Source organism: Anomaloglossus baeobatrachus, chromosome 5 (genome assembly GCF_048569485.1).
Source record: "Anomaloglossus baeobatrachus isolate aAnoBae1 chromosome 5, aAnoBae1.hap1, whole genome shotgun sequence".
Taxonomy (NCBI): Eukaryota; Metazoa; Chordata; class Amphibia; order Anura; family Aromobatidae; genus Anomaloglossus; species Anomaloglossus baeobatrachus.
This window is the reverse complement of record NC_134357.1, coordinates 358,850,146-358,875,155: the sequence shown is the minus strand read 5'-3', so window position 1 is coordinate 358,875,155 and position 25,010 is coordinate 358,850,146. Positions and strand designations below refer to the sequence as shown.

At 46.9% G+C, this 25,010-nt stretch overlaps 1 protein-coding gene across 2 annotated transcripts in view; it reads right to left on the bottom strand.

The window, feature by feature from the left end:
* RALY (RALY heterogeneous nuclear ribonucleoprotein) overlaps positions 1-25,010 on the bottom strand; it is a 325,218-nt gene that overhangs the window by 38,410 nt on the left and 261,798 nt on the right. The window contains exons 4-5 of one of the 2 annotated variants that reach the window (XM_075349937.1): positions 12,177-12,249; positions 4,787-4,834 (exon numbers count right to left, since the gene is read on the bottom strand). In XM_075349937.1, the coding sequence (XP_075206052.1) occupies positions 4,787-4,834; positions 12,177-12,249 (121 nt within the window). The remainder of the gene's footprint in view (positions 1-4,786; positions 4,835-12,176; positions 12,250-25,010) is intronic. The other variant, XM_075349938.1, reaches the window with a different exon arrangement.

The window sequence follows — 25,010 nt, the reverse complement described above, 5'->3', positions numbered from 1 at the left end:
GATATAGTGTAAAGGAAATACTTGGGGCATTGCTAGAGTGTGTGGGGATAGTAGGGGCCTTGATACAGTGTGGTTGGATATTGGGGGCCATTATACTGGGTGGGGGAAATACTGGGGGTCATTTTACAGTATATGGGAAATCCTGGGGCCATATTAAGATGTGGGGAATACAGTACTTGAGGCCATCCATATAGAGTGGGAGAAATACTGATGGCCATCACAGAGTGTGAGTAGGGCTACTGAGAGCCATCATATAGCAGGGGGTTAATGAAAGCCATTATACAGAGGGGGGATAATGAGGGCCAGCAAATGGGGAGTGGGATACTGGGGGCAGTGATACGTAATGTATCACGTACAGAGCCGTTTGCTGTCATTCTGATAAAATCAATGTTTTCTCTGCTGCAGATCTACTAGTTATACAGAGCTAATGAATATATTGGACCACCTGTCATTAGTCCCAAGAGAACATAGAAAAAAATGGTAGGCACTTACCCAACTGAGTAAAAATAGTCCTTTATTTCATCCAGACAAGAGAAGAGGGGGAGGATGCGGAAAGCTCAGACAACGACTGCCGTTTTGCGCAGGAAGTTGCGCTTTTACAGGTTCTGGATGAAATAAAGGACTGTTTTTACTTAGTTGGGTGAATGCCTTCCATTTTTTCCTATGTTCTCTTGTGACAACAGTGACTATACCCTTTAGGCTGAGCACCCCCACACGTCCTAGATCTCCATCCCAGCATTCCTCTACAGCTGTTATCATGGCTGCAAGATGGAAGGGGGCTTTACAAGGTACGACCGATTGTGCGATTTCACAATCGATCGTACCCGCCCCCGTCCTTTTTGCGTCACGGGCAAATCGCTGCCCGTGTCGCACAAAGTCAGTAACCCCCGTCACACATACTTACCTCTTGTGCGACCTCGCTGTGGGCGGCGAACGTCCACTTCCTGGAGTGGGAGGGACGTTCGGCGTCACAGCGACGTCACATGGCCGCCGGCCAATGGAAGCGGAGGGGCGGAGATGAGCGGGACGTAAACATCCCGCCCACCTCCTTCCTTCACATAGCCGGCGGCGGCCGCGTGACGCAGGTGAGCTGCTGTTAATTGTTCCCGGGGTGTCACACGGAGCGATGTGTGCTACCCCGGAAACGATGAACAACTGAATTAAACAATATTATGGAACCTAGCGAGCAGTACACGACTCACGATTTGTGAGCGATACTGCGTCGCTAGGAGGTGTCACACAGGCCGGCATCGCCAGCGATGCCGGATGTGCGTCACAAAAACCGTGACCCCGACGATCTATCGCACGATAGATTGTCTGGTGTAAAGCAGCCTTGAGTCTCTAACGCTGGACACTTGCTTTATTTTGATTATGCCCATTAGTCCTCTAATGATAATCTACTGCTTGCTAAATAGTGATTTTATCAAAACTACACTGAGGGGCCAAGTAAGTAACACACCCCTGGAATCAGGATCGCGGCTCCTACGTTATGCTGCTCTCATTTTAGGTGACAAAAACATACTGACAGATTTCCTTTAGACCATCTGCGCACGTGTGCTTTTTGGTTGCTTTATGGCTGTGTTTTAAACTGCACTGTGTCAATGAGAAAATGCATGCATTTTTGCTTCCCCAGTAAAGTCTATGAAAAGTCAGAAATTCCATGCGATTGCGCACATTGTTTTTTTAGGCAGCGTTTTGTTTGACAAATATTTGTAAAAATCATTGCAGAAAAAAAGCAGCATGTCAATTCTTCATTGCGTTTTGGTTGCATTTTGCACCCATTGACTTCTCAATCTCAAAACGCACATTTTAAAATGTGCCTAAAACGTGGGAAAAACGCATCCAAAATGCATACATTTTGGATGCATTTTTTTTGTCAAACGCAGTTTTACAGTTGCCAAAACGCTGCAGTTTAGTTGTCAAGCCAGAACACAGACGTGTGCACATAGACGTGAGACTTTCAGAATCAGTAACTTTTATAGCTTTCCCTCTTCCTCTTATCTTGTTCTAAGCTCAGTAGAATTCACTGTGCTGTAGTAGCTAGTCAAGCATATGTAAATACAATTTGCATATTCACTGCTCCCCCATCCCACCTCCCAGTGCATTCACTGTCACTGCTGAGAAGTGGGAGAGAGTATGGGTGGGGACAAATTCAGTTCAGATTTACTATCACTGATTCCAGCACTGATTGGTAGGAGGAGCAGTGAATATGCAGTTTGTATTTACATATGCTTGACTAGCTACTATGTCACAATGAATTCTACAGAGCTTAAAATAAGATAACAAGATAATGTACAGTTATAAAAATGACTGATCCTGAAAGATCTCCTTAAGAATAACATTTCAGACAAGAGAGCTGTGGAAAGAAAGCGCATATAGGGTCTTACCCCAGTATGTGATGGGTGGGAGGAGGGTGAAACTACTCCCCAGATATCGTTGTGAAAGTCACAACAACTGTAGTCGCATGTAGAATCTGATCAAAGGCTGCAGCCACCTGGAAAGGCAGATAACAGAGAGCATGAGAGAGGGGTGTTTGATACTGCGCCAAAAGATCACTGGAACAGATGTTTAGATTAATGTATCTTTATTTTCATCCAGGTCTACGCGTTTCAGGAGCCACTGCCCCCTTCCTCAGGACCGTCAGGAAAGACAAACATCAAAATCTCAAAAATCAATCAAAATCTTTTTGATGTTTGTCTTTCCTGACGGTCCTGAGGAAGGGGGCAGTGGCTCCTGAAACGCGTAGACCTGGATGAAAATAAAGATACATTAATCTAAACATCTGTTCCAGTGATCTTTTGGCGCAGTATCAAACACCCCTCTCTCATGCTCTCTGTTATCTTAAGAATAACATGGATTTTAAAATGGATTAATAAAGCAAGGAAAGTTTTATCCACGGAGGACCCGTCTTTCTTTTTTTTCCTTGTACATTTACCGCCAGTCTGTGGTGAAGAGGTGGACTCTGGTGTATTCCAATACCACGGGTAGAATTTCATGGCACTGGTGAGCATAAGTACATTTTCTTATCCTCTCCTTAAGCCTTACTTAAAGATAACATTAATATTGTACTACAAAATAAGATGACAGATACCCTTTAATATTGGTGTTAATCTATGTATAGTGATGTTCAGTAACAGCCCAATCATCTGCTGAGGTTCCTATGTCTATGTTTAGGATGTGCCACCGTAGTTGTCCACATGGTTATCACTCAGATGTCTCGGCCCCCTTCCCAGCTAAACTCCTGGCTACAAATCTTGGGAGTCTCTATCCCCTGCATGTTGTCTGCAGCTTTTCCCACTGGACTCTAACTAGCAATTCTAAATGAAGCAGCTTTGAACACTAAACTCCACCCAACCAATCTAACTTCCTAGTAACCAGCCAAGTGGGGGGTTCAACCCCTGGCGTACCTGCGTGTGTGCTGAACATCACTTACAGTAACAGTGTAACAGTTCAAAGGTGTATATATATATATATATATATATATATATCACATTAATGTACCATAATCCCCAATTTTAGGGCATTATACCTGTATTCTGTTTTGCTGCCCGGTAGATATGGTATGTTCAAACCATGTTCCTTCAGGGGCACATTTATAAGATTGTCTCAGCACAGGAACATTTTTTTAAACACATGCAATTGTATAAATTATTACCATTCCAATATCTATTGATTAAAATATAGTTTGTCCATGATCGTATACTGATGACATCCAAGTGCTGTCTATAATTATCACAGACTCGTTGACTTGTATGGGTCATTTTGATATTTGACTTGAATAAAAACAAAACGGACATACAGTATCTGTGTAATTTTTTCTTCAGTCAGCAAAATACACAGATGTGTGAACAGCCCCGTAGACTATAAGGGCTCATGCGCACGTTGCGTAATTGCATGCATTTACGCTGTGTCTAGCACTACAGCGTAAATGCATGCGTCCAGCATCCCCTGCACAATCTATGTAGATTGTGCATGATACATGCACACAATGCTTTTTTGAACGCAGCGAATTATTCCGTGCGCTTTGGATGCTGCTCCTGCTCTGTCTATGGTGGGGGCAGCATCCCGAGCGCATGAATTCGACATTTATTCTGCTGAATCACTGCATCCATTACGCAGTGTTTCTGCAGCGATTTGAAGCGCACATGTGCTGTCAAATCGCTGCAGAATATTCAGCAGGTACGTGTGACCATAGCCGAATAGGTACTTGATCTATCTGTGAAAAACACAGGTAAAACAAAACTTGTTCATGACTCAAGCCTTATATAGTGACATAGTGTAGTTTGAAAACGACACAGGTCCATCAAGTTCAACCCTTCTCGCTAAATTATTTACAACCCACAAAGCTACTGGTAATCAGAACAGTCTCCGGCTAGTGATTGACCCCTTACATGAGTTCCATTTTAATGTCTAATGCAGCACTAACAGTCTGAATTGTATGATCAGTTAAAAAGGTGGCTTTCTTGGGCACTCCAGTTCCTCCCAAATTATGGGATGATAGATGTTATGATCTGCAGCTCACTCACAATCCCCATAATGCTCTTTGCGTTGATCCTAAATATGATTAACAAGTCCGGATAGATCTTGTGAGCGTTCTCTTTCTGGGTTGGTCGGAGGATTGAGCACATTAATGCCATCCCTCCTGTCGTGCCGCCTGACAATGCAGAGATGTGATTGCATTTTGTAGACTCTGATTTCTCTCCTCCCCCCCCGCCGCTTCAATGCAATTCACACTGTGACGGGAGAACAAAAATAGGTCAGAGTGCATTCACGCAGCTTCACTCACCTCTCATAAAACTCATCTCTGTAGTAATCAAAGTCAAAATCGTAGCCGCTGTGGAGAGAGTAGAGAGAATTTTAAATTGCAAGCACACTGGGCCAGAAAGGCTTTTCTAGCCAGGTAGAGAGGCATGAGGATAAGTGTCTGCAAAGCATCTCCTGCAGCCAATTTCATGGACATATTACCCCTATTCCCCAAAGGTTTCCCCCTGAGCCTTCCATCCAGTCAACTTCAGAGCACTGCCCCTGGTACCGTGTCTACAGAACACTAAATTACACATTAAAGAAGTCATTTATATTTAACCTATTGTCTACTGGGAGACTCTTCTGCCATGCTAGTCACATGTTCTCCACATTGTGGTAACGGTGTGATGCTGGGAAGAATACATTTCTCTTTTTCTATTCCCCCATCATAGTACATACTGTATGTGCTATATTATCCGCTGTTTTAGGAGGGCAAAAAAAAGAAAGGAAAAATGGATACTGCACTTTTCTCAATTCAAAAAGTGAAAAACTGCATGCATTTTGTAAATCTTGGGGTACGTTCACACAAAGTTATTTAATGTTGTTTTTGAAGCGAATCTGCTCCAAAATCCACATCAAAATCCGCTTCAAAGACTCTTTGATGTTGATTTTGAAGTAGATCATAATCTCTGTCAGAAGTGCGGAATAACCAAAGCGGGATATAAGGTTATCAAAAGGGTGGGTTTTGGGTATATTTTTTCCTGCAAAAAAACCAACAAAAATGTATACTTTGTTGCAAAAGAATGATGCTTTCTATAACAGGTTGAAAAAAAAAATGTGCAATATGGTCACGATATAGCCAAATTTTCTCATTCAAGTTTCCCCTCACTTTCTGCTCCAAAAACCTCCTTCTGCACTTAGCAAATGACTAGATATACTGTACACAGAGTTTATCAAACAGGTTTTTGAAGCAGAAACTGAGTGGAAACTGAGACAAAATGCTTCATATCCTCCTCAAAAATGTAAAACACTTCATATCCTCCTCAAAAATGTAAAACGCTTCATATCCTCCTCAAAAATGTAAAACGCTTCATTACCTCCTCAAAAATGTAAAACTTTTCAAAAACTTGGAAGTTCTGCTCAGTATCCCCTAAAAAAAACCTCCATGTGCACATTAAGCAGAAACTTCAAGGTTTTGTAAAGTTTTAAGACTTGCGGGCAATTTAGAGAGTTTTTCCTCAGAAACTGCTCCAAAACTTCCTAAAAAAACAAACTCACTGTGCACATACCTCAAAGAAGTTGACATTCGTGAAGCAGATTCCACTAGCAAACTCATAGTTTTTGATCATAAGAAAAACTCAGTGTGAACTTACACTAAGATACTAAAACAGAGCTGATTTTTCGTTACGTATTATCTTGCGGAACAACCACTGTATTTTTCAGTACCAGCAAAATATATGGTTTAAAAGAAACCTTTCAGATAAGAAAAAAAACTATTAACCTGCAGATAATGGGATAATCTGCAGGTTAATAGTGTTCTGAAACTGCGCAGTGCCCACTCTGAGAGCTACACTAGAGGGAGCCTCGAGGTTTCAGTTACTTACAGTCAGCTCAGCGTCGGCTTGGCTTCAGTCACCACTCTGTGCATAGTCTGTAACCGCGCCCCAAACACTGATTGTCAGCCAACTCAGCATTAGAGCCAGCTGTCAATCAGAGACAGGGGCACGGTTACGCACTATGGACAGAGCGGTTACTAAAGATGCGCTAGAGTCACCCCAATGACTAAAAGCATGATGCTGCTGGGAGGAATAAAATTAATTTCCTCCTGACAGTGGAGCTCACAGTGCTAGCACCAGGCAGCTTCAGAACCCTGTTAACCTGCAGATTAACCGCATATCTGCAGGTTAATAGCTTTTATCTTACCTGACAGGTTAAATTTAAAGCACCACTCCAGCGAGATATTCTTTAGCACAGCACAGTAATGGTGCTTTAATTGTAGGTCCCATGCCCACTGTCTTATACTCAGTTTCTGGCGGCTTTCCACAGCGCCATTTTGTGCCTGTAACTTCTGACCGGCTGGAAGGACCCACGACAATCCTGGCTCTGCTACATACATACTGAAGTCACAGCATGTGAGTACAGAACATGTCAGCACGCTGTAGCTTCATGCATTGACTGACTGAGCTGCAGCTGCGAGTGATTGTGAACTCAGTTCACCTGAGGTGAGGTCACTGAGTTCAATGAGCTTACCTAAGGTCAATTTACCTGCAGTCACAGGTGGAGTATCATGGAAGCCTCCAGCTGTGATTTCAGATAAACTGAGTGAGGTCACTGCTCACAACTGCGGCTCAGTCAGTCTCTGCCTGAAGCCACAGTGTGCGGATATGTTCTGTGCCCGAGCGCTGTGACTTCAGTATGTATGAAGCAGAGCCAGGATTGTCATGGGACCTTGTCTGGATTACGTCAGAACTGGGTGTTTGGGGTTAATAAAGGGGTGAAAGAGGGTGTTTTTTAATTTTATTTTTTCAAATAAAAGATTTTTTCCGGTGTTTGTATTTATTTCTTTTCACTTACAGATTAGTAATAGGATCTCATAAATGCTTCCTATTACTAATCTAGAGCTTAGTGGCAGCTATGAGATGTCATTACCCTTATATTACCCCAATTAACCATCACACCAGGGCAATCAGGATGAGCTGAGTAAAGTGATGGGATTGTCATATCTAATGGTTGCAACAATTCTGGGTGGCTGCAGGCTGCTATTTTTAGGCTTGGGTGGGCTCAATAACCATGGGTCTCCCCAGCCTGAGAATACCAGCCCACAGCTGTTGGCTTTATCATGTCTGGGTATCCAAATTGGGGGGGAACGCACAAAGTTTTTTTAAAAAAATATTTATTTAAATAATAAAAAAAAACCACATGGGTTCCCTCTTTTTTTGATACAAAGCCAAAATAAGGACATGGCCCGGGGCTGCAGCCTGTTGCTGTATGCTTTATTTGTGCAAGGTATCCCAATATGGGGGACCCTATGCCAATTTTTTTTATTTATTTCTATACCACTAAAGGGATGCAGACAGCATGTGAGATTTCAAGCAGTCACACAGGGTGGAGACACAGTCTGACTGCAACCAATTAGAGACACCAGGACTGCCAGTGGGTGGAGGAACTAGTGAGTATGTATGAGGATAATGAGCGGCCCCAGAAGTAGTGTTACCTATGCACAGGAGACTTGGTAAGCATTACACGCCTGCCCCAAATTCCCCTAGCCCTTGCTACCACCATTTTAAAGCACAATATTCGGGTCCCCATAGATTTATATCGGGATTGACATCTGGGCTGTTTTTTGGTTTTTTTTTTAAATCCGGTTGGACCCGCCAATCCCTAGTATATGTGGGTTCACTCATCACTAGTTATAATTAAATACGTATTAAAAACCATGCTGAAATAAAGCATTAAAAGCCGCATTAAAACTACTTTGTTGTTTTAAAAACTACGTAAAAAATGTGTATTCTTTCAAACCAAGGCAAAAGTAAAAAGGACATTACTTGAAGCGGTTGCCATTTGAAAAACTTAAGGTTATTTAACACTTCAAAAACACTCAGTTTCAACATAGCCTAAAGGCCGCTTTACACGTATCAATTTATCGTGCGTTCGCATGTGCGATCGCACCCGCCCCCATCATCTGTGCGATACGGGCAATTTGTTGCCCGTGTCGCACAAACTCGGTAACCCCCGTCAAACGTACTTACCTCCCGAACGACCTCGCTGTGGGCGGCGAACATCCTCTTCCTGAAGGGGGAGAGACGTTCGGCATCACACAGCGGCCAGCCAATAGAAGTGGAGATGAGCGGGACGTCAACGAGCAACGATAAGGTGAGTATTTTTGCTCGTTCACGGTCGCTCATTTGTGTTACACGCTACGATATGTCAAACGAGGCCGGATGTGCGTCACTAACAACGTGACCTCGACGACACATCGTTAGATATATCGTAGCGTGGAAAGCGGCCTTAAGCTCTCATGTAAATTGTTAAATGTTGTATCAGAGCAGCCATTCTAGGGTATAGGGCCTATATATTGTGAGCTATAGCATTATTAGCATTGCTTGTATACACTGCAATGTGGCATTTGTCTCTGTGTAGTCAGTATGAACTATATATTAAGGGCTATGCGCCATACTTCTTTCACGAGCCCACATTTGATCCCTAGCCTCCACACAGCAAGATGTGGGTTACTGTAATGATGGTGTTTAACCAATTCTCTTTTGAAGTCATCTGTAATTTACATTCAAAGAGACAAGATTTTACAACTTAATGGGATTGGGTTTAGATTTTTTTTTTGTACCGTGGCCCCGATAAATCCTTGAATATGAGAAATCCAATAATTATTTTAATTGCCTTCGAAATTACTGCAAAACCGCTACAGATTTCTTTTATACTTTCAGCTTTACTAATTGGTTTTAAAAGATAATTGTGGCATGATAACCCTTTTACAGCCAAAGGGAAATCGCAGTCCTTTGCAAATAGGGTTTTAGTGTTCTTTGTAGTGGAGAATTCAGGGTTCAGTGTCAGCAGTTCTCAGCAGGGGCCACACATAGCCACAAGGGAACGATCTCTCGTATGATATCCAAGTCATAATTACTAGTCCACCCGTAACTGAAAATATGTTTTGGTGTCTGTCATATTGCATTGACTGTAAATTTTTATGAGAATATTGTCAGTATTGTTGACTTTACACATAGGCTGAGATAAAAATAATAATTATTATCTTTTTACATAGAATACTTTAGATTATGAGATTTCCATATTATTCCACAAGGTACTTGACAACAGCCCCCATCTCGTGTAGAAATGTGTTTTTAGCGTATTTGAACCACAGGCATAGAACAAGTTATATGTACCAAGGAACGAAGACAAACTATCACTACTACTGTGTATGAAATGCAAGGGACTAATAAAGAAAAATACACACTCAACTCTTCATAATTAGGGATGAATCTACCCATGGAAGTTTGGGTTTGCCGGGTTAGTTTAGCTAAACATTCAGTTTGGAACCCAGACTTGCCCCGAACTGGACCCCAAATCCCATATAACTGAATTGGGACTCGAACTTTGGTGCTGTAAAATGGTCGTCATAAGAGCTAGGGGGCTGCAAAAAGAAGCAAATTGGGGGTAAGAGTAGGGCAATTGACCTGCAAACTAATGTGGATAGGGAATAAATAAAAAAAGTTATTTTGGGTTCCGTTAACGTTACGTTGGGTTTGATAACCAGGGTAGGTAAAGCAGACAGCTGGGTGCTTCAGCTCTCAGCTGTTGGCTTCACTTTGGCTGGTTATCAAAAATGTAGGGAACTCCACTCCATTTTTCTTAAATTATTTATTTAAATAAATAAAAAAAAAATGCATGGGCTCTGCCCTATTTTTGATAGCCAGGCAAGGTAAAGCAGACAGCTGGTGGCTGGTATTATCATGTGGCAGGGTCCATGGTAAATTGACCCCTCCCAGCCTGAAAATAGCAGACTGTAGCTATCCCAGAAGTGGGGCATCCATTGGATGTGCAAATTCTGGCGCTTTGCCCAGCTTTTCCCCATTACCCTGTTGCGGTGACTATCAGGTTAATACTTTTGGGGTTAAAAGAAATACTATGCCTGCCACTGAACGTGAGTGACCTATGGAGTCTTATTCACAGAACAAAGCTTCATAAGATTCAATGACCATTGTGGGATATTACATAATTGGATTATGTCAGAACTGCAAGGATATATTTTTGATTAATAAATTGGTGAATGAGGGAGTGGGTGGGGAGTCTTTATTCTCTATTGTATTATGTCAGAACTTCGAGGATTTTTTTAAAATGAATAAATTGGTGAATGAGGGAGTGTGGGAGTGTCTATATTCAAGTACACTTTTTTCCTGTGAGTGGGTTTTTTAACTGCAAACTTCATGGGACAAGAAAGGGGGTGTCTGATAGAAGCATCTACATTACTAACCCCTGGGCTTGATGCCAGCTGTCAATTGACAGTTGACATCAACTCCAAAAATGTTACCCCAATTGCCACCGCACCAGGGCAATTGGAAAGAGCAGGACAAAATGCCAAAATTGGTACATCTAATGGATGCGACACGGCTGGGGCAGCTGCAGGCTGTTATTTTTAGGCTGGGAGCACCCAAATAACCATGGGCCGTCCCCACCTGATAATACCAGCCCCCAGATGTCTACTTTACCATGGCTGCTTATCATAAATAGAGGGGGACCCCACGTCAGTTTTTAAATTATTTAAATAAATAATTTTAAAAAATGGCGTGGAATCCCCAGCCTGCAGCTGTCTGCTTTACCTATGCTGGTTATCAAAATTATGGGGAACCCACATCTTTTTTTTTAATTTGCTTTGTTCACAGCAGCATTCCGACATCTTCCCATGCTGAAAAGCTTGATGATTGGGTGCGCTGCAGCCTTTCAACAAACTTTATTAGCATATAAACGGCCCGTGAACTCCGAACTCTGAAAGGACTTCCGTAAAAAGTCAGTGTTCAAGTTCGAGCCTTGGACACCAGGTGTCCAATACAAACCCGGAATCGCTCATCCCTATTCATGATACAATTAATAAAACATGATGAATAAAGACAAGTAAACAAGCAGGGTGATAACAGGTCGAGCGACATAGAGCTAAATTACACAAGGCCACAAAGTCACAAAAGAGTAACAATGAATAAAAAAAAATCACAAATCATGGACAACACACATCAGTAGTAAAAAAGGGGATAATAAGTAATAGTTACCCCTAGAGAAAGCAATAGTCCATAAAAAAACTTAAAAAAACAAACAAAAAACTCCCCAGTATCTAAACATTAATATATATATATATATATATATATATATATATATATAAAAGGATAAAAGGTTTTTACCAATGGAGCCTGTGACTGTCGATTTAATTTTTTGTACCTACACATTGTACAAGCTTTAAAGACTAGAATAAAGTGTGCTTTTTAAATTCTTTAATTTGACTACAATCAGCACCACTCCTGTCTATGGGCTAGCTTGGGTATTGCAGCTTCTTTTCATTATAGGGTTTGTACAGCAGCTGTCCCTTCAACTCAATCTTGGCATCGGTTATGGAAACATGCTACTGTGTGCCAGGCAGGGAAGTCGCAGAGGGAACAGTCCAACATTTGGCAAGTATAGTACATGTGTCCTAATAATTAGCAAATTAGCATAGGGCATGTGCACAATACCTCCGGGCGTCAGATGTTTGCCTTGTCCGGCATGCAGCAGCATCTGTCCATGATCACCGGCTCACCTATGTATGGCATCCATTTTACTAAAATCACTAGGTGGCGTTCTTTTTTTAGTTGTTCAGATGTCAAATACAGCCTTCCTGCTGCCTGATGCAAAATGTGTGGCTTAGCAAAGGTGTACAGTACGTGTTCTCTTACCTGTACAGTGCAGCCGTGGCACGTTTCAGGCCTTTGGGTCTGTTGGGTTTCGGCTCCCCTGCCATGTTGATATCTGTTGAGAGAATTCAGATATGTTGAATCTTCTAAAAGTCTTCATGCATTTACAGTCTTGAGAAAAACTAAATACACCCTTTTCGAATTCTATGGTTTTATATATCTGGACATAAAAAACAACTGGTCCTTAGAAGGCATCAAATTAAATTGTGTATATATTTATGTAACAAGACTAGCCTAAAACGCACGAATAGTATGTGACAAAATGGAATACAAGCCTTGAGTCAATAGCTTGTAAAACCAGCTTTAGCAGCAATAACTTAAACCCCTTCCTGCCATGGCCATTCAACGTTTTGGTTTTTTTTTTCATTTTTTTTTTTATTTTTGTTTGTTTGTTTCCCTTCTTCCGAAAGCCATAACTTTTTTATTTTTTCCACCAATATAGCTATATGAGACCTTGATTTTTGTGGGATGAGTTGTACTTTTGAATGACACCATTCATTTAACCATATAGCGTTCTGGAAAAGGGAAAAACATGACCAGCTGAGGGAGGATTCTCCGGTCATGATGTCTGTGTAACCAAACCCCCTTATCCTCTAAAATTAAACACACGGACTGCATGCGACTTGGTTCAAATGGCCACAGCAGCCTTTTTATTGCCTATTGTTTTACAGACTAGTACCTTAGGGACGCCGTCCAACGGGCGACCCAAAACAACCACATAACGGTAACAATAGACAATAACATTTACAATACCCCCCGGGGTAGGCCCAGTCCACTACTACTACTCCCCCTGTCCCCGGCCGCAACACACCGACCCAGAGACGAGGTGCCAATCACCCACGGATTGACCCCCACACTTTGGCAGAACCCCGTGCCTGCCACATCCCGGAAACCGAGAGCCACCATACCAAGACAATGACTCCCGGTCCAGCCACCAATCACTTCCAAACCTCTGGACCAGACCTACCCCCACCGCTACTGTGACAAAAGGTATCCCAACTACCCAAAAACATCTCCCACATGACAACACAAAGGGAGGGTGGGCGGGGATCGTTCGGCGTCCGGAAACAGAAGAGGAGGTAACTCCTTCCTCTCCCAGCTAACCCTTTCCCTGCTCCTCCTCTTCCTCCCCGGCTAAAACCATCCCCCAAAGCCATATTAGGCATATACCACTGTCCCTATTAACCCATCACTCCCTACCTCCCCCTTGGTCATGTCGCCCCTCCCCCCAAGTGGGTCCGTGGCTTTCTTGACCAGCTGAGGGAGGATTCTCCGGTCATGATGTCTGTGTAACCAAACCCCCTTATCCTCTAAAATTAAACACACGGACTGCATGCGACTTGGTTCAAATGGCCACAGCAGCCTTTTTATTGCCTATTGTTTTACAGACTAGTACCTTAGGGACGCCGTCCAACGGGCGACCCAAAACAACCACATAACGGTAACAATAGACAATAACATTTACAATACCCCCCGGGGTAGGCCCAGTCCACTACTACTACTCCCCCTGTCCCCGGCCGCAACACACCGACCCAGAGACGAGGTGCCAATCACCCACGGATTGACCCCCACACTTTGGCAGAACCCCGTGCCTGCCACATCCCGGAAACCGAGAGCCACCATACCAAGACAATGACTCCCGGTCCAGCCACCAATCACTTCCAAACCTCTGGACCAGACCTACCCCCACCGCCACAGGACAGACCACGTGACACCTTACGTGGCCTGGACCCGCCACACACCAAAAGCACGCTCCACACCATCCTGCAGACCCAACGCCCATAAATCCAGACCGACCTCGTTGAGGTGCACACCATCACCCCTCCGAAATCGCCAATCAGCCGGCTCCAAATCCCTGTGCCGTACCACAATCCCACCATTCCTGGTCACAAACCTAGCCACTACCCTATTCACCTGGGCCCTGGCCTTATTAACCTTCTCCACCGACCGAGCCCCTCTCCATGCCAACCTGGTCACTATGTCAGACCAGACGACCAGCAAACCAGGATACCGCTTCCACAACTGCAGTAAATCAATCTTTATGTCTCGGATCAAATCCCGCGACGCCCTGGCACCAAGATCATTACCCCCCACATGCAATACCAGCACATCCGGGGGCCGCTCAACTTTACAATGGAAACGAAATTCCGGGACCACCCTGCCCCACTCCATGCCCCGAACTCCGATCCATCGAACAGTCGCCTGCGCACGATCCAAACCCAGCTGTCGACCATTCGGGCGGACCTCCGCCCGACGGGCACCCCAAAATACGAAGGAGTGCCCCAAGATCCAGATCAGGCACTTCCCTATAACAAATAAAACAAAACGAAAATATCAAAACCAATAACAGCACAACCACCAACACATCAAAAAAAACACCCCTTGCCTCAAACCTTCCGCACGTAACCAAAGTCCCATGATGCTACAACAACTGCGGTCTCACATACCGCCGAAAACAAGAAGATTCCCATCTACCAATACGCTTTACCACCTCATCTCCAAGCCCCCAACGGGCTGCCTCCGTTGCTGCACCAATTCGGAATGAATGCGACCCGAATTCCTCCGGGCGCTCCCCCGCGTTACGTAGACTTAGCCGCAGCACCGCCACAAACTGAAACCTCGACAAAAACGACCCATTCAAATGCCGCAACAACGGGCCAGGTAAGCCTCCCCTCACGGCCAAAAATCTCTCGACTAAACGCACAGGGCACAATTCCTCTCCTGGAACCGCATATAACACCACCAATCTACCACGGCCCAGCTGATCCATTTTTGACCGGCGAATCCGGCACTCCACCTGACTACTGCTCACTTGCACGTCCTCAAACATCAAACCACCACCCGTCACCCTGGACGGGCTCACCAGCTCGCCTATCCGGAACGCCCCATAAAAAGCGAGACCGAAAGCCGTTGTAAATAGAACCGTCTCGTACACAGACTCACAAATGCCGCTCAGGCCACCCACCATCCGTCTCAACAAACCAAACGATACAGGGCGCCTCTTGTCCCTCTCCCGTACGCCACGGCGAAAGCCCCGCAAAGCCTGACGAACCCGAAAATCCTGCGAAACATCACGCTCCCCTCTCATTTTTAACCAAAATGCCACTGCCGACACCCGATGTGCCACAGCCGATGCCGATCGCCCGGCTGAAAAATCCGTACTCACCAATGACAACAAAGCCACCAAGTAATCCACGCTTTCCCCACCAAACATCAGACGCAACAACTCCTCCCATTCAGCCCACACCTTAGCATACCGGCACCAAGTCACCTCGGTCACCGAGTTCCGAATCAAGTCTGAGATCACCGCCTCACCAGATGCCACAAATCCTCGGGGCACTCCACTCCAACTTCGTCCGCCCACGGCAACAGCGCCCGAAACCTGCTGAACTGAAAACGAGACAAAGCATCAGCCACCTCGTTGTCAACACCCGGAACGTGCCTTGCCACTACCTGCACATTCAACTGCAGACATCTCAACACTAAATGCCGCAAATACACCACCACCGGCTCCGACTTAGCAGACAAGTTGTTAATCGCGTGCACCACCGCCTGGTTATCACAATGAAAACACACTTTCCTTCCGGCAAAGTGCGACCCCCATAGCTCCACTGCCACTACAATGGGGAATAGCTCTAACAGAGCCAAATTCCTAACCAAGCCGCTCTCCCGCCACGCCTGTGGCCACTGCCCGACACACCAATGACCTCTGAAGACAGCCCCAAACCCGGCCGACCCCGCCGCATCCGTAAACAGCTGCAACGCCCCGTTAGACGCCACCCTCTCCATCACCAGCGTCCGGCCGTTGAAATGCTGCAAAAATTGATCCCATACTTCCAAATCGTCCCTGATCGCCTTTGTGATCCGCACAAAATGCGCCGGCAACCGTACCCCGGCCGTCGCCGTCGCCAAACGCCTCGCAAACACTCTCCCCATTGGCACAATTCTGCAAGCAAAATTCAATTTTCCAAGCAAAGACTGCACCGCCTTAAGCCGCACCTTCTTCGCCGCTTTCACCCCTGACACTGCGGACCTCAAATCACGGACCTTCTCCGCCGGCAACCTGCATTCCATAGCAATGGTGTCAATTTCAATTCCCAGAAAACACATCACCGGCGCCGGGCCTTCCGTCTTATCCGGCGCCAAAGGAATCCCGAAACTGGCCGCAACTTTTTGCAACGCAAACAGCAAACCCGCACAAACCATCGAACCCGCCGGCCCGACACACAGGAAATCATCCAAGTAATGAATGATGGACGTAAGCCCGGACACGTCCCGAACCACCCACTCAACAAACGAACTAAATGCCTCAAAGTACGAACACGAAATGGAACAGCCCATTGGCAAACAACGATCAACATAATAACTGCCATCCCACCAGCAACCCAACAAATGCTGACTATCTGGATGAACCGGTAACAACCGAAACGCTGCTTCCACATCCGCCTTTGCCATCAATGCACCCCGCCCCGCCGCCCTAACCAGGTCCAACGCCTTATCGAACGACACATAATATACCGCCGACAACTCCGGCGCAATGCCATCATTCACCGATAACCCTTCCGGGTAAGACAAATGATGAATCAGCCGAAATTTATTCCGCTCCTTCTTTGGTACCACCCCCAACGGTGACACCACCAAATTCCCGCACGGCGGGGCGACATAAGGGCCGCCCATCCTGCCCAAAGCCACCTCCCTTTCCAGCTTCTCATCCACCACTTCCGGGTGATCCCGAGCGGAACGCAAATTACGATACGGCGGAACCGATGCATTAACAACCGACGGAATATGAAAACCATCCGAAAAACCAGAACTTAACAACGCCGCCGCCTCCTTGTCCGGATACCTATTTAAAAACGGAACCATCACTTCTACCATCACCGGCGTCGTCCCTCTTACCAGCCCCATCACCAGCCTTTCCTTTTCCTTTTTTAAAACATTTGGACAAGCTATGTCCCCCCCCACATCCGGAGCATTCATGCTTAAAACGGCACGCCGCTCCAAACCTGCACTGCCCTTCATTGTACTGCCAACACAAACCTTTCTTGAAACTTGCCGGGGACCCGGCCCCCCCCGAACCCCCGGCGCCCCCCCGAAAGGGCTGAGCCGGTGCCGACATCAATCGCATCCATAAGGAAATATCCTTATGGTCCCAACGCATATCTGGCCGCAATGCCTTCCGCTGCCGAAATTGCTCGTCGTAGCGCAGCCACGCCAGTCCGCCATAAACTCGATAAGCCTCCCCTATCGCATCCATGTAGCCGAACAAAGCCGAACAATGCTCCGGCTCCTTCTCCCCGACCACGCTCGCCAAAATCGCAAATGCCTGCAGCCAGTTGGCAAAAGTCCGAGGAATAAGCCTATAACGGCGCTTTTCCTCCTCGTCCTTCTCCTTTTTGGAATCACTCGGCTTAACCCTATCCAAATTAAATTTCTCCAGGGGAAGCAGAGAAAATATCTCCACATATTCCCCTTTCCAAATTTTTTCCCGCACCTCCTTCTTTAAATGGGCCCCCAGCGGGCCCTCAAAACAAACATAAACTTCGCTTTTAGCCCTATCATCTAAGCGCACCACCTCATCCTCCTTCTCCTTTTCCTTCTCCTTTTCCTTCTCCTTTTCCTTCTCCTTTCCCCCCCCCGTCTCACTCCCCCCTTCGCCCCCCCCTCTACTCGCACCCGCTCCGTCACCCCCCGTCGCCGCCGAGGCCCCTAAACCGGCTGCACCCACCCACGCCGCCACCGGCGCCTGGGCCCCCCTCCCCCCCCGCTCCCGAAGCCGCCGCCAGCCCCTGCAACAGCCCCAACAATTGACTCCACACTGCGAAACCAGCGGGCGCTGCCGTAGCCGCAGCCGCCCCCCCCCCGAAGCCCCCCGCCAGCGCAGCCCCTGCCGCCTCCGCGGCCGTCTCACCCGACCGCCGCTCGGCGTCTCCCGAGACCGCCGCCTCGCTGTCCTCCGTCTGTCGTCCATCCGACTCCTCCGAACCGAAAGCCTCTTCCCCCTCCTCGCCGCTGGCCTCATCTTCCATCCGACATCCGGGGGGCGCCGCCGCAGCACCCCCCCCACCACGGCCGCCAGACAGGGCCGCCGCGTGGGCAGAGTCATCCCCGCTCCATCTCTTGCCCCGGGGTGACAACCCAGGAGACCGTCCTGTCCCCCGCGCCGGCACCCCGGGCCTCGACCTCTTGCGCCCGCCCCCCTGCCGACTGCAAGGGGCCTCTGGGCGCGGACGACCAGACGCCCGGCTCCGGATCTCAGCCGTCGTCGCCTCTGGCCCTCCTGGGCTATTGCAGGCCTCCATCCGCCGAGTCCTCCCGCTCCCACGGGAGACTGCCACATCCGGGGGCTGCACAGCGGTACTGAGTGACCCGGCGGTTGCCGCAGGGCTCCCGCCGTCACTCCTTCTCTCAGCCGCACCGGGGTCAGGCACCGCAGACCCCCCCCCGGCGCCGGACCTACCGCCACGTGCAGCCCCGCGGTCCCCCCGCCGACTGCAGGGGGATCTGCTGGCCTCTCTCCTGCGCCGAGCGCGCTCCCGGCCTGGAGCCGCTGCAGTCTCAGTAACTCCAGCCCGGAGGCCGGGACCGGAAGCAGGCCCCGTGCTGGCCACTCCCACCTCCCGACCGCCGCGGCTGGAACGAAGATTCCTCCCGCCGGCCTCCGCAGCAGCCAGACGCTGCTGCTGCGCTGCACTCTGCGGAGGGTCCCTGGAGGGGCTCTTACATCTCCTCCTCGCCCCCCCCGCGCCCGGGGAATACCTGCGGGGGGGCCGCGACTGGCGCCCGCCGCTGCTGGGGGGACGAGGGGCAAGCGCCGACGGGTTAACCCCGGCAGCCCTGATGTGGGTCTGCACTGCCAGGGGCCCGTGCGCTGCGACCGCTGCCTGAATCAGACGCTGGAGCTCCTGAAGATCTGCCATGGAGGTGCACGTGCAGATCGTTCGGCGTCCGGAAACAGAAGAGGAGGTAACTCCTTCCTCTCCCAGCTAACCCTTTCCCTGCTCCTCCTCTTCCTCCCCGGCTAAAACCATCCCCCAAAGCCATATTAGGCATATACCACTGTCCCTATTAACCCATCACTCCCTACCTCCCCCTTGGTCATGTCGCCCCTCCCCCCAAGTGGGTCCGTGGCTTTCTATTCCAACTGCATTGAAATTGCAAAAAAAGTGCAATTCCACAAATGTTTTTAGCTATTTTTTTTACCATGTTCACTATATGGTAAAACTGACTGGCATTATGATTCTTTAGGTCAGTGCAAATATGCAGATATCAATCATGTAGAGTTGTTTTTTTTATTTAAGTGGTGAAAAAAATTCCAAAATGCGTAAATAAAAAAAATTGCTCTTGTATCGCCATTTTCCTTGACCCTGCCTCTTACTGCATTTTATTGCAATCTTGTGTGACCAAAAAAACCCTAATTCTGGTATTTTTATTTTTTTCTCATTCTGCTGTTTACTGATAGGATTAATTTATTGAATATTTTGATAGATTAGATGTTTCTGAATGTAGTGATACAAAAAAATGTGTATTTTTTTATTCTTTTATTTTTAATGGGGCAAAAGGAAATTGATTTGAACATTTGTATTTTATTCATATTTTTATAACTTTTTTTTTCCTATTTACATTATTTAATAGACCTCTTAGGGGGCTTGAAGCTGTGATCGTCTAATCGCCTGTGCTGTACACAGCAGTGCATCAGCACTACACTGTATATTAGAAATCACAATCTCCTATGAACGTTATCCACAGGCCAGTGTTCATGGGAGTATCATATTGACAGGCACAGACTCCCGGCTGTCATGACAACTCATCTCTCATTTATGTTTTTTGCCTGTCGACCTGATGAAGGGAGCTGCGACCCCTGAAACGCGTTGACCTGTGCATAAAGAATAAAAGACATAAATTAACAATACTTTCGGTTTGGTGATAACGCAGCTGAATACCCGGTTTCTTTTCTACATATACTACATCCATCTCGGGGCTGCAGCTGTTTGCCCATTTATCGGCTGTTATAGGGGTTGTGACTGGCACAACCTCTATAGGTGAGTTCCCCACTTTTTAGATACCTAACAGTTATTTTAGTAAGACCCTATTGTGCTTCTTCTCCACAGCTTTTTGCCTTCATGACAACCCATCGGTGCACCGCAGTGATATAATGGGTGCGCCAATGGGCAGGAGGAATGACGCATCCACCTGCCGCCGTGCGTTAAATCCCGTTGTCAGAAAGTGTACAGTAATAGGAAAGTTATCTCCTGTCTTCAGAATAGGTGATAACTTTTATCTTGAGAACACCTCTTTAATGAATTAGGCACATCTTACAACTGGCGTTTGCCTTAAGGCCCCGTTACACGCAACGACGTATCTAACGATATATCGCTGGGGTCACGGATTCCGTGACGCACATCCGGCCTCGTTAGTGACGTCGTTGTGTGTAACAGCTCCGAGCGAGTGTTAACGATGCAAAACACTCACTTTATCGTCCATCGTTGACACATCGTTCCTTTTCAAAAAATCGTTGATTGTTGAGGGCGCAGGTTGTTCGTCGTTCCCGAGGAAGCACACATCGATACGTGTGACACCCCGGGAACGACAAACAACAGCTTACCTGCGGCCGCCGGCAATGCGGAAGGAAGGAGGTGGGTGGAATATTAAGGCCGCTCACCTCCGCCCCTCTGCTTCTATTGGGTGGCCGCTTAGTGACGCCGCTGTGACGCCGCACAAACTGCCGCACGAACCACCCCCTTAGAAAGGAGGCGGTTCGCCAGCCACAGCGACGTCGCTAGGCAGGTAAGTCCCGTGTGACGAGTCCTAACGATGTTGTGCGCCACGGGCAGCGATTTGCCCATGACGCACAACCGACGAAGGAGGGTACGCTTGCTAGCGATATCGCTGCGTGTAACAGGGCCTTTACTCTAAACAGGGACTGGAGTAATTGTAAGGTGGAAGTTACACATCACCATGCCTCATCATGCCCCAGCTCCAGCTACTTTGGCATAGATTGCCGTAGAATAAAAACTCCCAAAATATTGCGACAGTTCAATAAACTTAATTTTAATTTCAAGTTTAAAGTAAATGGCTTGATAAAACGGGACTTGTGTCTCAGAAGACTAGTCTGAGAATGGTCTTCAGTGGCTGCTCTACATCCCTTCTCCTAGACTGGGGAATTGGGGCAGTGAGAAGCCGCCAAGGACCAGCTTTAGAGAAGTCATCCAAGAAACATGCTCGGCAGTCAGCTTTTTAAAAAATGTTTGCTCTGATACATCACACTGGTCGTTGATTGACAGATCTCTCTCGTCTTTATATAGAGAGACTTGTCAATCACGCATAGTGGTGCTTGAAAAAAAACATCCTGACTAGTGTGTGGCACCTGACTAGTCTTTCTGCCGGATCTTTAAAACATGTACCCGACTGCAAACATGCATGTAAAATATATCTTTGTACCGTGTTAGCCAGTACAGATAAAAAAATTGTTTAAAAGAACTGAGAGTCCTCAGTGGTTGATACCTTTTAATGGCTAACTGAAAAGATGGTAATAATTGCAAGCTTTCAAGACTACTCAGGTCTCTTCATCAGGCATGGTACGCAGTGAGGCTCTGATTTATGCTGCAGCTCGAATTAGGCTGCTTTCACACTACGTTTATTTAACATGCGTCCTGAACGTTTTTTTGCTGCAATATCGGATCCTGCTTTTACAGCAAAAAACGCATGTAAACGCATGTGTTACTTTGCAGGATCCTGTCACTGGATGTTTATGGGCGGGCATTGGAGTCATGTGATCGGGAGTGAGGGGAACTAAACGTGCCAGACTGGGAGCCGGCTTCTGACAGCTGCAGACGCTCGTAACCAAGGTAAACATCGGGCTTGGATACCCGATATTTATCTTGGTTACGAGTGTCTGCAGCTGCTAGGAGCAGGGCTGCCTGCACACGTAACCAACGTAAACATCGGGTAACTAAGAGAAGAGTGGCTACCCGATATTTACCTTGGTTACGAGTGTCCGCAGCTCTCAGGTGGGAGAGAGAGGGAGGGGAGGAAGGGGGAAAGACATAGAGAGGGTGAGGGAGGGAGGAGGAGAGAGAGACAGATCACGCGAGACTGGTTCTGGGCATGCTCAGTACAAAAGCAGGATCCTGTTACAACGCAACTCAACACATTCTGCTAGGCAGGATCCAGCGCTCATTGAAATGCATTGCAGCTCGCGGCGCAATGTGAAGGATCCTGTGAGATGCGTTATTTTGACAAAGGTAAAAAACGCTACAAGTAGCGTTTTTGAAACATGTTAAAATAACGCAAAAGTACGGATCCTGTGTCTAACGCACGCAAACGCATGCGAACGCAGGTGGACGCGAGTCCATTGCAAATGCATTGAAGTGAAAACGCATTTGCACTGGATCCGTTTTTTCCGCTAAAAAAACGTTATGGACGGATGTTAAATAAACGTAGTGTGAAACCAGCCTTAGCTGACAAGTTTCCTTTAAGAAGGACAATGAATTGATCCTATATAAGTCACTCGCAGCGCCATTAAAAGTCATTGCCTTTGATTGCCAGTTGCCCGCCACACATTGGCATTCATTGTGTAATGTTATAAATACTCTGTCTTCTGTTCTCATGATCATGTCTCCAGTTGTGACCTTGCCATGGCCTCTCTGATGTATTAGTAGCTGCTTGATCCAGCCACTATCCTGCAAATCATGGCATGTAGCTGACAACCAGCTCCGCAGCAGTAATGTGAGCATGGCTGCGTGTGCCAGCCCCAGGACAACCTGCCATATATTATGCCAGGCACTGCCAGGCCAGGGAGGGCAAGCATTTCATAGAGTGGAGAATCCTGCATTGCCTCGCATAGACAGATTTAAAACATCCCGAGGAGTCGTTCTGAAGATTTACTGCTCTGTCCACAGCGACCAAGTCACAGTGTCACTGTGGTTTTATAATATTTGCTTGGGAGAAACTAGAGGAGCTATAATCTGTCGACTTTCCCTAACTGCTATGTGGGGAATAAAATGTGCATAGAAATCAGAGGTTTTAGAATACCCAGTAGATGAAAAGAAAGATCCTGATGGTCTTTTAGTGCCAATTATGTAAGAGACCTTGAAGATGACAATCTTTGATAGACTAAGGCGGGCTTTGCACACTGCGACATCGCAGGTGCGATGTCGGTGGGGTCAAATTGAAAATGACGCACTTCCGGCATCGCATGCGACATCGCAGTGTGTAAAGCCTAGATGATACGATTAACGAGCGCAAAAGCGTCGTTATCGTATCATCGGTGCAGCGTCGGCGTAATCCATGATTACGCTGACGCGACGGTCCGATGTTGTTCCTCGCTCCTGCGGCAGCACACATCGCTGTGTGTGAAGCCGCAGGAGCGAGGAACATCTCCTACCGGCCTCACTGCGGCTTCCGTAGGATATGCGGAAGGAAAGAGATGGGCAGGATGTTTACATCCTGCTCATCTCCGCCCCTCCGCTCCGATTGGCCGCCTGCCATGTGACGTCACAGTGACGCCGCACGACCCGCCCCCTTAACAAGGAGGCGGGCCGCCGGCCACAGGGACGTCGCACGGCAGGTGAGTGTGTGTGTGAAGCTGGCGTAGCGATAATTTTCGCTACGCCAGCTATCACCACATATTGCTGCTGCGACGGGGGCGGCCACTATCGCACTCGGCATCGCAGCATCGGGCTGCGATGTCGCAGTGTGCAAAGCCCGCCTAATAGAAAGGACTTTTTAATGAATACTTGGAGGTTACATTAAGAAGTATAAGGAAATATTTCAGGGATCAAAAGCATAAAGGGAACTCTCAGGCGATTCATGCTGCCAAAATTATGGTCAGCATGAGTCCGAGGATGACTACACCATTGAGATGTATACCATTGTAGAGACATAGAAGCAGCAGCCGGAAACCATAGCTGGAGAGGAGACTTGTCCAACACTGCCCTTGGCCGCCTCTTCCCAGCGCTTCTTGTGGGGATTAGCATGTTTGTCCCTATGTCTCCCTATGTCTATCAGCTCTGGGAAGAGGGAGCTGAAGGCCATGCCGGACCGGTCAGGTCCATAGCAGGGATCTTCAAAGTTTATTTTCTCTGAAACTCCGAAGCATTTCACAGGATAATATTCCTGGCCCCAATCATTCAGCCAGGTTGCGATTCATAATGCCCACTGTTTGAGCAGCTTGACAGATTCCCTTTAAGTCATTTTTCTGGCACATATGGGCATATGCTTTTGTGAAGTACAATATTCTGAACATAATGTGGTGCTAATACTCTTGACGTTAAAGAGAATCTGTCAGGTCCAATATGCACCCAGAACTACGAGCAGTTCTGGGTGCATATTGCTAATCCCTGCCTAACCGTCCCAAGCTATAGTAGCATACATAAAGAGATCTTCAGAAAAAGTATTTTTAAAGATCCTTTCTGATATGCTAATGAGCACAGGGACTAGTCGCAAGGGTTTCCCCCCCCCAACTAGTCTGCCCTCTTAGCATGTTGGCACGCCCACTGGGGCGTGCTAGCATATTATTTACAGTCATATGAAAACGTTTGGGCACCCCTATTAATGTTAACCTTTTTTCTTTAGAACAATTTGGATTTTTGTAACAGCTATTTCAGTTTCATATATCTAATAACTGATGGACTGAGTAATATTTCTGGATTGAAATGAAGTTTATTGTACTAACAGAAAATGTGCAATCCGCATTTAAACAAAATTTGACCGGTGCAAAAGTATGGGCACCTCAACATAAAAGTGACATTAATATTTTGTAGATCCTCCTTTTGCAAAAATAACAGCCTCTAGTCGCTTCCTGTAGCTTTTAAT